At 37.2% G+C, this 12,552-nt stretch overlaps 1 protein-coding gene across 3 annotated transcripts in view; it reads left to right on the forward strand.

Moving 5' to 3' along the window:
* Nucleotides 1–12,552, forward strand: part of LOC106786956 (A disintegrin and metalloproteinase with thrombospondin motifs 7-like) — a 29,660-nt gene that overhangs the window by 16,551 nt on the left and 557 nt on the right. For 2 of the 3 annotated variants that reach the window (XM_014748880.1, XM_014748882.1), the window contains exons 4-16: nucleotides 6,077–6,452; nucleotides 7,385–7,722; nucleotides 7,898–8,166; nucleotides 8,964–9,110; nucleotides 9,319–9,475; nucleotides 9,614–9,703; nucleotides 9,945–10,260; nucleotides 10,368–10,495; nucleotides 10,562–10,809; nucleotides 10,923–11,040; nucleotides 11,168–11,430; nucleotides 11,592–12,106; nucleotides 12,379–12,552. In XM_014748880.1, the coding sequence (XP_014604366.1) occupies nucleotides 6,077–6,452; nucleotides 7,385–7,722; nucleotides 7,898–8,166; nucleotides 8,964–9,110; nucleotides 9,319–9,475; nucleotides 9,614–9,703; nucleotides 9,945–10,260; nucleotides 10,368–10,495; nucleotides 10,562–10,809; nucleotides 10,923–11,040; nucleotides 11,168–11,430; nucleotides 11,592–12,106; nucleotides 12,379–12,552 (3,139 nt within the window). The remainder of the gene's footprint in view (nucleotides 1–6,076; nucleotides 6,453–7,384; nucleotides 7,723–7,897; nucleotides 8,167–8,963; nucleotides 9,111–9,318; nucleotides 9,476–9,613; nucleotides 9,704–9,944; nucleotides 10,261–10,367; nucleotides 10,496–10,561; nucleotides 10,810–10,922; nucleotides 11,041–11,167; nucleotides 11,431–11,591; nucleotides 12,107–12,378) is intronic. The other variant, XM_014748881.1, reaches the window with a different exon arrangement.

Here is a 12,552-nt window from a genome sequence, read left to right on the forward strand (position 1 = left end):
CACACACACACACACACATACACCCACCATTGGGTTTTATCTCGTTGCTTCTTTCTCTCACTTTTCATGCCTAATAAAATATTATAATAACTTGTTTATAAAAAAAAAAACAAATAATAAAATGATGGTACACCTTCTTATCGTATTGAATTAATTTTGACGACATGTCAAAATGTGTAGAGTCGGTTACTCTCTTTCTACTTAACACTTATTCTGATATTATTTTCAATAATTACGATATAATATGAACGTAATGAAGAAATCAATATATTTGATATTCATCTCTAAGACAGCATCGTTCGATCGAGTGGAATATTCAAATCGTCCATTAACTATTTCGTTATAACAGAAAATGTCGGCAAAAGCCACTTATTCCTTATCTTATCATTGCATATTACATATTTTATAACGAATTCCCATAAAAAAAAAAGGAAACAGAAAAGAATGCAAATCGAGAAAAAAGTGGAACGATTTATCACAATTTGTCGATCGCTCATCGAACTGCGAATGCTAAAGTTGGAATAACGAGATTTGAGATTCATTAGAGGTATTTCAGGGCAATGTTAATTAAAGTCAAAGGAGAAATAAGGATATCAAAAAGGGACAATCAAGAGAGGAAACGTTTATGGATATTAAAATGAATAAAAGGAAAATGAGAATATTAAAAAGTTCGTATAATTAGTTTGCTACTCGCAGTCTCGTCAAAATATGAGTGTACTTACCGATCTTTGGATGTAATTAAAAGAACAATTGGCGAATCAGTACATGCTAGAAAGAGAAAGAGAGATAAATTTTATTCTTTAATTGTCGAGAAAACATTTCTTTGCATTTAATATCCTATCCCGAACGTATCGTTTTGATTAATCATCGACGGATTCTCAGGGAAGAAAGAAAAACGAGCTGTTTGTTCGAAGAAATAAAAGTAAGAAAAGAAAAATAGAGAGAGGAAGAGGGGTGGGGGAGAGAGAAAACAAAAGGAGAAAAATAAAGAGAGTAGAGTAAGAAAATAGTCTGGCGAAAAGATTATTATTTTATGCAAGACGAGGCCGCTGAAGAAAAATAGTTGACCTAAAGTAAAGTATGCGGAACGTGAGATGCTATTCTGAGATGAAAAATTGTTTCGTTGAAAGTGTTTCGAAGGTTTACTTCCTGCTAACGAAATCATCCGAAAAAGTATACATACTTGTTGTTTCATATATTTTTTGAATAATAAACTTAACAAAGGAAATGTGCAAATTTGACGTCTTCGATTGAGAAAGTATTTATTAATAAATAATACGTTTGACATCTAAACCTAAAGCCTCCCTAGGCCTGGATCGAATAATCATGAACACAGTGTGGGGCTTGTAAAACAATACAGCTTTGAAAATTACGAATTCGTATTGACGAAGCAAATTAATGAAGTAATCGTTCTAAATGGCACCATTCGAAATAGGCTACAAATAGACTCCACGTAGTATCGTATATGTCTCTTAGTAGGAAATATCCGTATGTGTACAACGGCGTACAAAAGTTTCTTAAAAACAAATGGGGAAACTTGCATTACATCATCGGGTATTTGTCAAACGTCTTACTACGTGTTTCCGAATAATTGAAACTCATCAACGAAAAAGAAAAAAAAAAAAGAACTAGTTCCACACCGATACGAAATTCGTCGTTTCGCGCAATAGACAAAAAATACAATGATCCAAAAGTTTTGCACGCCACTGTATATACATACGTATATACATCGTCAAGTTTATGTGCAAAAGCACAGGTAGGAGCCAAGTTACCGCCACATATATAATTGACAGCAATACGTAATGTTCGATAATTTCAAGTATACAACGTTAATTGCAATATCCCATGGGTTAATCTCATCCGTGGTACCCACCGCCAATTCCTCGTGTCGCCTAACGCTGAGTTACAATTGAATCTAACGATGATCATTCCCCTTTCCTACAGTCTATGTTCCAAACGTTCTACACTCTATCCGACATGGGATTTAAGTCTCCAGCGAATTTCATTCAATAGTACCATTTCCATATTTCGAACTAATCCATTTGATTGTCTCTAATAATTCTTTATAAATATTTTCATTTTACAGATAAGAAAAATGTTCATCGTTTGACAATATACCATCATCGAGGAGTATAAATTAGTGTGAAAGAAAATTTTGCGTTCCAATAATCAACGACTTGTATGTAATATGCTAATCTTACTTACAAAGTCATCATTCGAGATGAATAATTATTGCAGCTTAAAACATATACTTATCGAGAGTTTATTTAATATAATATTAAGAAAAAATGTAAGAGTAATTTTGCAAGCACCGTGACTAAAATGAGTACTACGGTCTATCATTACTTAAACGATCGTTACTGAAGATTTTGGTAGAACTTGTGCATCTATTTATTTATGTAATACGGGAGTCCGTGTTTATCTCCGTGGTAGAAGATAGAGAAGATGGAAGGGCTACGATCTTGTGGACTACTGTCTTTATCTCGATAAGATTCTCGGGTCAGCTGGGGGAAAAGTTGATTGCCGCGAGTTTCAACGTTTACCATGAAAATAAATAGATAATGGTCGTTACCAAGTGGAGGGGTATAAATCTTGATATTCGTTAATAGCCGCGAATTGATAAAAATAAATCAACAGAGTGGTATTCGTTGGCAGTCAACGATCGTAGCCATTCCCATTTACGGCGGATTATGATAAAAGGAAACTGTAATCGTTATTATCGCGGAGTCGAACAAACAACAGGAGTCGAAGAAATATCGATACGAGTGCGGGTTCTAATGGAAAGTATCAAATCGATTGGTTAGATTTAAAGGATAGGGAGAGAGATAGGATGTAGCAGAAGGCAGGACATAATGCTGTCACCATCGCTGGTGCGATAGCATATTGCGGATTCGAACGAACGCGGTAGCGAAAGGTTAGGAGGCGTGAATAGACGTTTTTCACGCGGTCCGCTGATTCGATTGAGTGAGATCGCAAGTAGGGGAACAGGTTCTTACGGGGCTCTTTCCTACCACCACCGAGAGAACGCGCTTAACCAACTCTTAACTGGACGACCTGGCTGCGAACGTTTAAACATATAATTAGTGTTAATAGCTAATCGAGAGACCAGTCTCCTGCTACCTCCTTTAATTAATGCATATCTCTTTCCACGGATCGAAGTAACCCTGGGTGGGCCTTCTGTTACTTTCAATGAAATTACGATTTAATAACGAGTTGTCTCACTGTAACATGTTGCAGTGTATCGTGCAGAAATATCATAAGGATGATGAATCTTAATATAATACATATATATATATATATATTATTGTGTTATGTTATAAGATAAATATGTTAATAATGTTGAGCGTCTATAGGGTTTCCTTGAAAATTTTAGGTAAGCCTAATGGTACTATTGCAGTATTGGTGTAAGAAATTGCATGGAAAATTGCTATAGCGATTTATATAATAATACTTTTCAAACTCGATATTCTTGTAGATTCTGGAAGATCCTTGAAGATTCTGTTTCTCACGATTGTATCTTGCGAAGATTCCTTTCCACAGAAATCCTTATTCGTCCGAGTAGTTGAGGATAATAAGCTATCAATAAGTCTCGCATGAGCTACGTCTTTACGTTTGATACGCGTTGACGTATCATCATAGATTACACGAAAGCTTTTTTCGAATGTAAGAAAAAGATACGAACGAATGGGAAGATACCTAAGTTTCTTCTCTCATATTCTAAATACATACGTACATACATGTTATACCTACGTGTTTTAGGTAGTAAGTTACATAGGTGCATGTAAGTACGTGGTAGCAATCATTATGCGCCACCCACACGGTGGAGGTCCGGGACGAGCGTCGTTCTAATGACGGCATAAATCACGTTTCTCCGCAGGAAGCATTTATCATCATCGAGATCCCTGAGTCTACTGCGTCCTGCTTTCTTCCAATAGCCCTCAGGTAGTTTTCGTTTAGTTTTCTTCTTCTTCTTTATGTCCTCCTTTCTTTTTTCCCTTTAACATCAAGCTCTTTATCATAGGAAAAAAAGAAAAATCTCCCACGAAGGCGCATCGTATCGTAAAGCATTCATTATTCGGGAAGAACCATTGCCCCTTTCTAACAACAATTCTTTATTCTAACAATAAAATATCAAGACAAAAATGAACATTATTTCATGATAATTCCGAATAAGCTTATATTAATATTGGTATATCCTTGATATATTAGTAATAGTACTAATTTATAAGTAACGCTGATTATTCAAAAAACAATTGGTTTCAATTGATTAGAGACAATGTCTGTATATTGAACAAAATATAAAAATGTTGGTTCATGTAAGATGAATCGTAGGTATTTTGGAAAGAATTTCTTCTAAAATGAAAGTCTCTCATTATTCCTATATTTTCTAACAATGTTAGAAATTGAATGTTCAGCGAATTGGCTATAACACCAATAAGTAAGCGTTTTCAAGTATATAGGAGGTGTACTCGTTTTACGTGTTTTGTTATTTTTCTTATTTCTCTTCTCGATCGTGGTATCACCACTTCAGCAACAAATTCTACTTATCGAAGAATATAAATTCACCGCTCGTATAAGATAGTTCCTTCTCTCGCGATTTTACTTCGTGATTTATTCACGAAGCAAGCTATGCTCGAATCTTGTTACTTCAAACAACGCAGGGGKGGGGGGGGGGAGAGGGAAAGAAAAATATCCTTGAGAAAAATACTTATATCCTTCAAAATAGTTATGGGTAAAGATAAATTATTAACTTGTTCTACCCTATGTATAATTGCGTTGTGCGTGCATAATTTATCAATTCGAAATTATATACACGTTTGATCGACACGATTCGGATTATTCAAATATCAGTATAGTATTTCTATAAAAAGATAAAATACTCGGCGCATTGCCGTGCCTAATCCTAAATTAGGATAAGATAGGAACAATTTGAAGCCAGTTAATATATTATATTATATTTTAACATGGCATATATAGTTTAACTAAGCCGATGATTAATTAGACTTTGGGGAAAGAAACGATTTTGCAATATCATTTAACAAGGAAACTTACTCTTTGACCAAGGCAAACGGATATTGTATAGCACTGTATATATGGGACTTATTATATAAATCAAAGGAAAAAATCGATGTACTTTTAATGACAATTAAAGAACTTAATAAATGATAAAACTCAGAGTAGAAACTAATGACTAATTCGATAATAAATTGATTGAATTATCTTGATATACTGTTGGAACATCTAAAAGAAATTCAAAGAACAATACCCAGAATAGTTAGGTATAGCGACAAAAAGATCTCTAAGGAGAGATATAAGGTATGTTTCGTTGATCGAAGTTGGAGAAAGAGAAGAGAAAAAGTTGAAAGAAGAAGGCGAGAAAAAAGAAAGTTTGGTAGGTAGGCGAGGAAGGGGGCGAGGAAGGGGGCGAGGAAGGGGGCGAGGAAGGTGAGAAGAACAAGTCGTCTGGCCCCATACAGAGCTGAGTCATGTTCTTGGGCCTTTGAAGGGGAGAAGAAGAAGGCCTGTCCCTTTCACGGCCTTTTTCTTCTTTGTAAATACCATAGTCGTCGAGATTGGCGCCGTGATTTTTCACGGTCCCCCGTCGACGACTAGACGAAATAGCGAACGAGTGTCTGCTATTTTTCTACCTTCTCGCCTACCTTCATCTTACTTTTTATTCTGACTTTTTATTCCAATTCTTAGATCGAGATATACCCGGAACGACCCTGATCGCAATTATCGCCCTTTGCGTCTGGCCTTCGCATCTGGCCTTCGCATCCGGCCTTCGCATCCGGCCTTCGCATCCGGCCTTCGCATCCGGCCTTCGATGCAAAATCGTTCATCTTATTTAATATATAATCAGTTTAAATTAATTTGACGAATCAAGCAATGAAAGTGAGAAAAAAATCCAAAATGATATAATAAGAATGGACAAATATTATGTGTAGCGCATGATTTGGAAGATAATTTATCGAATAAAAATAATTTGTTTATTTTTTATTTTGAAAAAGAAAAATAAATAGAGAAAATATTGTCTGCGGGTAAGACGAGACACCGAGCTGGTTTTGCGTTTCAGGCGGGTGTGCTGCACAGCGTGGATGGCGAGTTCTGGCTGGAACCAGTCGCCGTCACCGCATTATCGAAGAAAGGGGAAGAGGTGGAAAAGTTGGAAAGACACGAGAGAAGACGGAGAAGTTGTTGGATCCGCGTACCGTCAAAGGTGCTCGACGGCAAAGGTGCTGCCGCTGCAGCTGCTGCTGCCGCTGCCGCTGCCGCTGCTGCTGCTGCTGCTGCTGCTGCTGCTGCTGCTGCTGCTGGTCGTCCTCACCTCGTTTTCCGGCGAACTGCCGAGAAACGAACGCGTGAAATTGGCACCGGTTTGCCACCAACTCGAGGACCCAGACGCCGGCGCAAAAAGAAAAAGAAACAAGAGAGAAACTGCGGCACTCGCGGTGAGATGATATTCTACTACTTTTCCTCTTTTAATTGCATCAAATTCCATTTTCCTGTCGAAAAAAAGAAAAATAACCTTTTTATAATATGTCTTATGTTAAATGAATACTTACTTATTTAGAAGATATTTATATTCGAAAATAACCACTTATTTAACATATTTTCTAACAACATTAGATTTCATTGCTTACATCGTGTTAAGAATGAAAAGAAGACAAGTATCGAGAACATTAAATTCCAAATTTCACGAGGAACTAATAATCTCGAGTTTCGAGATATAAAGGCAAGCAGTCTGCCTGGCAGTCTGTCTGGCAGTCTGTCTGGCAGTCTGTCTGCCAGTCTGTCTGCCAGTCCGTCTGCCAGTCTGTTAAAGAATATATTTATTTTAGTTAGAAGAAGTTATTTTTGTCGCTTCGCACGAGTGTCAAATGAAATCTTAATTACAGTCTCGGGCGGCGATCGTTCAATCTGCATAAATCAGCGTCCGGCAAAGGCGCCGAACGCGCGCACTCTATTAGCGCGAAATGTTCTTTTATCAGGATCATTCGAAGGCCCTTGACACGCTACTCGATTAATATAAGCCAACGTTAAATACCTCGTTATAACTCCCATTCGTCAATAAGATTTACCGCGTGCGTTTCCGTTACACGCTCTCTCTTAGTTTAAGCGAGTATTTTAAAGAAACATGATTGCTTCGATTTAACCCTCTTAGAAACTTGACACCGAGACCAATTTAATTGATCCTCTATCTGCATATATCATCAAATATAGTAAAAATTCAAATGACTTGCCTTATTTATAAACGCTTTATAAAAAATAATCTATTTTGTAATATAAATTGTTGTAATTATTTCGAGTAAATATTCGTTATTTCGAGTGTCCGCCACCGCGTTGGGTATAATTGTTGTACGATTAATGAAAATCTTCACAGAACCAAGGCGATTGACGGAGACTCGTCTCGAGTGGCAAACGCAGCCTGGTCTGGTTCAAGTTCAGGGTCGAGGTCGAAAGAAGCATCATCATCCAACGAAGCATCATCCAACAAAGTGGTGGCAACGTTCCAAGAGATCGATCAGTAGGCCACGTCACGTCGAGGCACTCGTAGTTGCAGATACAACGATGATGGCTTTTCATCAGGACGGCAACGTTGACACTTATCTTCTGACGATTATGAACATGGTTTCCTCGCTCTATCTTGATCCTACCATTGGCAACTTTATTAACATAGTCGTCGTCAGAATCATTCTCGTTGAGGACGAAGAAGCTGAGGTATGCAATGATGATTCAATGTTCAATGTGAATACCTAATTGAATTATCTTTCGTATAAATCAATTCTCAATGAAATCCACTTTCAGAATAGTTCTTTTTATTTTCGATTTGAATGTCAAAGCATTTTTAGTTATGATAAATAACATCACTTATGCGCGCGTTTATCTGCGTTAGCCGGACATCACAGTAAACGCGGACAAAAGCCTCTACAATTTTTGCAAATGGCAGCAGAAACTGAATCTAGGGGACGATACGCACCCGAATCATCACGACGTCGCGATTCTCGTGACGAGAGAGGACATCTGCTCGAGAGCAAATACACCTTGCAGTACGTTGGGAGTGGCCCACGTGGCTGGCATGTGTCAACCCGATCGTAGTTGTAGCGTCAACGAGGACAACGGTATCACCCTCGCGCACACAATCACTCACGAACTTGGACATAAGTAAGACGATTCAAAGACGATTCAGAGACGATTAAAAGACCTTTCTTTGCGCGTGATATTTATTTTTACTTAAAAAAGAGTAAATATGCCTCATTGCAAGGTTAGAAGAAATCCGTAACGTAACCTTATTTAATATGTAATATCTGCACGAATTTATAACAACGCGTAAACATTGCCTATTGCCGAGATTTTCCATCATATTAACATTTTATATGGTATGCGTGAATTTAAGAGGAGATTCCAGGTAAACCGACCGACATTCTTTATGCCAGGGACATATAATTTATCTGAAGATCTTGTTCTATGAGTAATGTGTTTTATTGCATTTGGAGCGGCAGTAATTTAATCGTTTTAAGGTTAAATTACATATATTATTTATATTAATTATATATATATATATATATATATAGGCCTACCTAGAGGCCCATTTCATTAGAAGCCCATTATCGATTTCATAAAGTATTTTAACGGAGAACGGGAAACGGTTTCCCTTTTTTATGTTAGGGACTGAATCGAATGCATGACCCACATTCCGATTAGGAAGAACTCCTCTTTTTATTTCATTCTACGTGGAAACAATGTCTATTGTGCATTTAGAAGAACGGACGATGATACTTAAATGTTGATATTTTACCATTTATATCAAATACTGATGAAAAATATGAATAAATAGTAGCCACAATGAGAGTAATAGTTCTTTACATGTTATTTATTTGACGCAAGTAAAAGGAAAGATTCATTTTGTTCACAATTTATCGAATTATAATCATAGTAGATTTTTGATCTCGCTGCTTTAGCTTTGGGATGTACCACGACACGGAAAAAATCGGTTGCAGTAAACGCGATGGTGATACTTTACACGTCATGACGCCTACATTCGAAGTGGACACTGTTGGTGTCGCTTGGTCGAGATGCTCCAGAAGAGATATTACCAATTTTTTAGAGTAAGTATCTCTAACTACAAATAATCAAATATCTATATATAAATTTGATAGTTCACATATTAACGGTCAATGAATTTATTAACCTACCAATAGAATATATTTGATCAGAAAAATTAGCCAAATAATTATTGTTTTTATAAACTGTTTGTCTATTGCATATATAGTCCAATTGGAATAATTACGAAACAATAAAAAAAAATGATTTTAGTCAAGGAAAAGGTGAATGCCTAAAAGATGAGCCTACAGTCCAACCCACTCAGTATCCTTATCCGGAACTACCACCAGGAGCTATGTATAATGCTGAACATCAATGTAGACTTCAATTTGGCGTCAAAGATGCATCGGTCTGCTCTCCTCTGCAGGAGGTAAAACGTAATCGACACTGAGCTATTCGTGAGCTTTTCGTTAAAAGAAAGTAGTATTAATTGACGATTACTTATAATATTAATTCAAATTAATATAATAAGTAATAAAATATACCTATCCATTATATATTCGTCTAGATTTGTTCTAAATTATGGTGTATCGTCGATGGTTCCTGTACAACCATGTTACATCCAGCTGCACCTGGAACTCATTGTGGAAAACATATGGTATACCTATGTCTTTAAGCCATTTTATTTGGATTTTTTTGTTTAACTAACAAAACACAAATTGTTATTCATTGTGAACAAATGAATAATTAATAATTCTCAAATTTCCCTATAAAGGGAAAAAATGAAGATAAGGCAATTTCGAACCGAACCGAAACAAAAAATAATAATAATACTAATAATTAATGAAAAAGATTTAATTTAAAGAAAATGAAGAAAGAAAGTTATTCATATTGTTCAGTGGTGCCAAAATCAAAAATGCGTACCGATCGTCGATCGATCGCATCCAATCGACGGCAGTTGGGGCGAATGGGGTTCCTGGAGCGAATGTTCGAGAAGTTGCGGTGCCGGGGTGTCGATCATTGAAAGGAAATGTGATCACCCGGAACCAGCGCACGGTGGAAAATTTTGCATCGGTGAAAGACGCCGATATAAAATTTGCAACACTGAGCCTTGTTCCGAAGGAACTCCCACTTTTCGTGCAGTCCAGTGCACCAATTATGATGGAAAAGAATACAAAGGAAAAAATTACACTTGGCTGCCTTACTTTGATCAAAGTAAGTTTAATTTCTTTTTTCTGCGGTCACTTTCTATATGAGATGTAATCAATATATTAAAATACATAATTAATATCCATTCTTCCTGTATTAACATATTTTCATAGCCGAACCATGTGAACTTTACTGCACTGACATAGAAGAAAGCGTGATTGTTCCTTGGGGTGAAGCTGCCCTTGATGGTACGCCCTGTAACGTCGGTACTCGGGACATGTGCATCGCAGGAATATGTAGAGTCAGTATTCTTTATTTCATTTCTTTACAATCGGGATAAGTAATAATAACTCTTATCAATTCTCAGAAAGTCGGCTGCGATTGGACCGTTGATTCTGATGCCACGGAAGACCGATGCGGTATCTGCCATGGCGATGGCACACAGTGTGAGACTACTAATGGAATTTACGACAAGAACGATGGGCCAGGATACAAGGAAGTCATTGTAATTCCTTACGGATCACGTAATATCAAAATAGAAGAAATTGGAAATAGTAAAAACTACATTGGCATTGGAGTACCAAAGTCTGACAAGTACTTCCTTAATGGAAAACGGTACGTAAGTGTACGGTAATAGAAACAAAGGATTATCAATCTCTTACCTGATAAAGATATCTGATAAAGATTTGTTCGAACTGAAGTCTAACGCCAGGATACTAATTGGACAGGCAGATCACTCTAGCAGGAGAATACGAAGTTGCCGGAACTCCGGCCCTCTACGAACGTGAACGGGACAGGGAAAAGATTAGGATACCTGGCCCTATCAAAGAAGACATTGCGATTTACGTAAGTACGATCATCCTTGAGAGAATATCAAAATTATTTCATTGTCTATATACTTGTTTCTTCAATCACAACCGAGAGTTCAAACAAATATCCTTGTCGAATATTCAATAAAATACCATCGTTTCAGTTAATTTACAGGGGACACTATCGGAACTTTGGCCTGCGTTACGAATACACAGTACCAAAAAAGGAACCTGATCGTGCCCCGGAATATATCTGGATATTTTCCGATTGGTCGTTGTGCACGGTAACCTGTGGTGGTGGTACGCAAACGTCTCAAGCTCTCTGCCAAGAAAAAAAGAGTGGTGCTGTTGAAGAACACTTTTGTGACACTACGATTAAACCCGAAGCAAAATTACGCGAATGTAATTCAAATCCTTGCCCTGCCAGGTCAGTATGAATATCTTAAACTGTGTTTCAAAATATTCCAAGGAGTGATTTTAGTAAGGCCTGGCTCTCGTCAGCCAACCTGTGTGACCATCTGCGCGTGCATTTTAGTTGAATCGTATAAATCCGATCGAAAATATTTTAATATAGCATTCCTTTCCTAGATGGTGGGTAGGCCCATGGCAAATGTGTCCTGTGACCTGCGGCAAAGGTGCTTTGCGTAAAAGATCAGTCATGTGCGTGTCATCGGGTACAGGAACGGACCGATCTGACCTAGCTTTACCAGACAAAGATTGCGACAAGAATACAAGACCCGAGGAAGTAGGTCCTTGTCAAAATTTACCACCATGTGAACCATCCTCGGAAATACCTTTGATAGTTTATACAGAAAACAAAGACGCGTCATTTTACAATGTCAGCTCGAACGATCACGATGGTATTACATTAGACGATGGTCTGACCACCCCGGAACCAGAAATCCTTGAATTCGACAATGTCTTCGATGAAAATCCAAACAATTCGATGTACAATACCAAGTCGAAGTGGACTGTTTCGAGATGGAGTCATTGTTCTTATGGAAAGAGAAACAGAAAAGTCACTTGTTCGAATCCAGGAGATTGTAATCTGGATGACAAACCTATCAGCGTAGAGAATTGTCACGAGGGAAAGTGGATCGTCGGTAAGATTCTATATAATCGTACTTAATAATGATGATCTTCTTTCTTCTTTTCAGCGATTGGTCAATCAAAGGAAGGTGCATCATCATTGACATCACTCTTATGCCACACATATTGAGATAGATACTACATTCTCTCCATAAACGTCAGAGATTTTTTTCTGATTTTTATTTTCTTCAATTTTCTTGACTTTTCATTTTATGGAGTTAACTGATTTAGCATACGAGTGGCAGGCACTCTGCGAACTTCTTTCATAACACTGTAACGTTTTCAGGAGATTGGGGAGCATGCAATGCGACTTGTCTTATAAAATACGGAGTCAAAAGTAGAGAGATTGAGTGTCGTAATCAAATAACAAACTTATTATCTAGTGATTGTAACTATGAAAGAAAGCCAATTGGTAGCAGACGATGTTACTATAGAAAACAATGTAACAACGATAAAGATG

Source organism: Polistes canadensis, unplaced genomic scaffold (assembly GCF_001313835.1).
Source record: "Polistes canadensis isolate GaletaPanama2010 unplaced genomic scaffold, ASM131383v1 scaffold_89, whole genome shotgun sequence".
In the NCBI taxonomy this organism is placed as follows: domain Eukaryota; kingdom Metazoa; phylum Arthropoda; class Insecta; order Hymenoptera; family Vespidae; genus Polistes; species Polistes canadensis.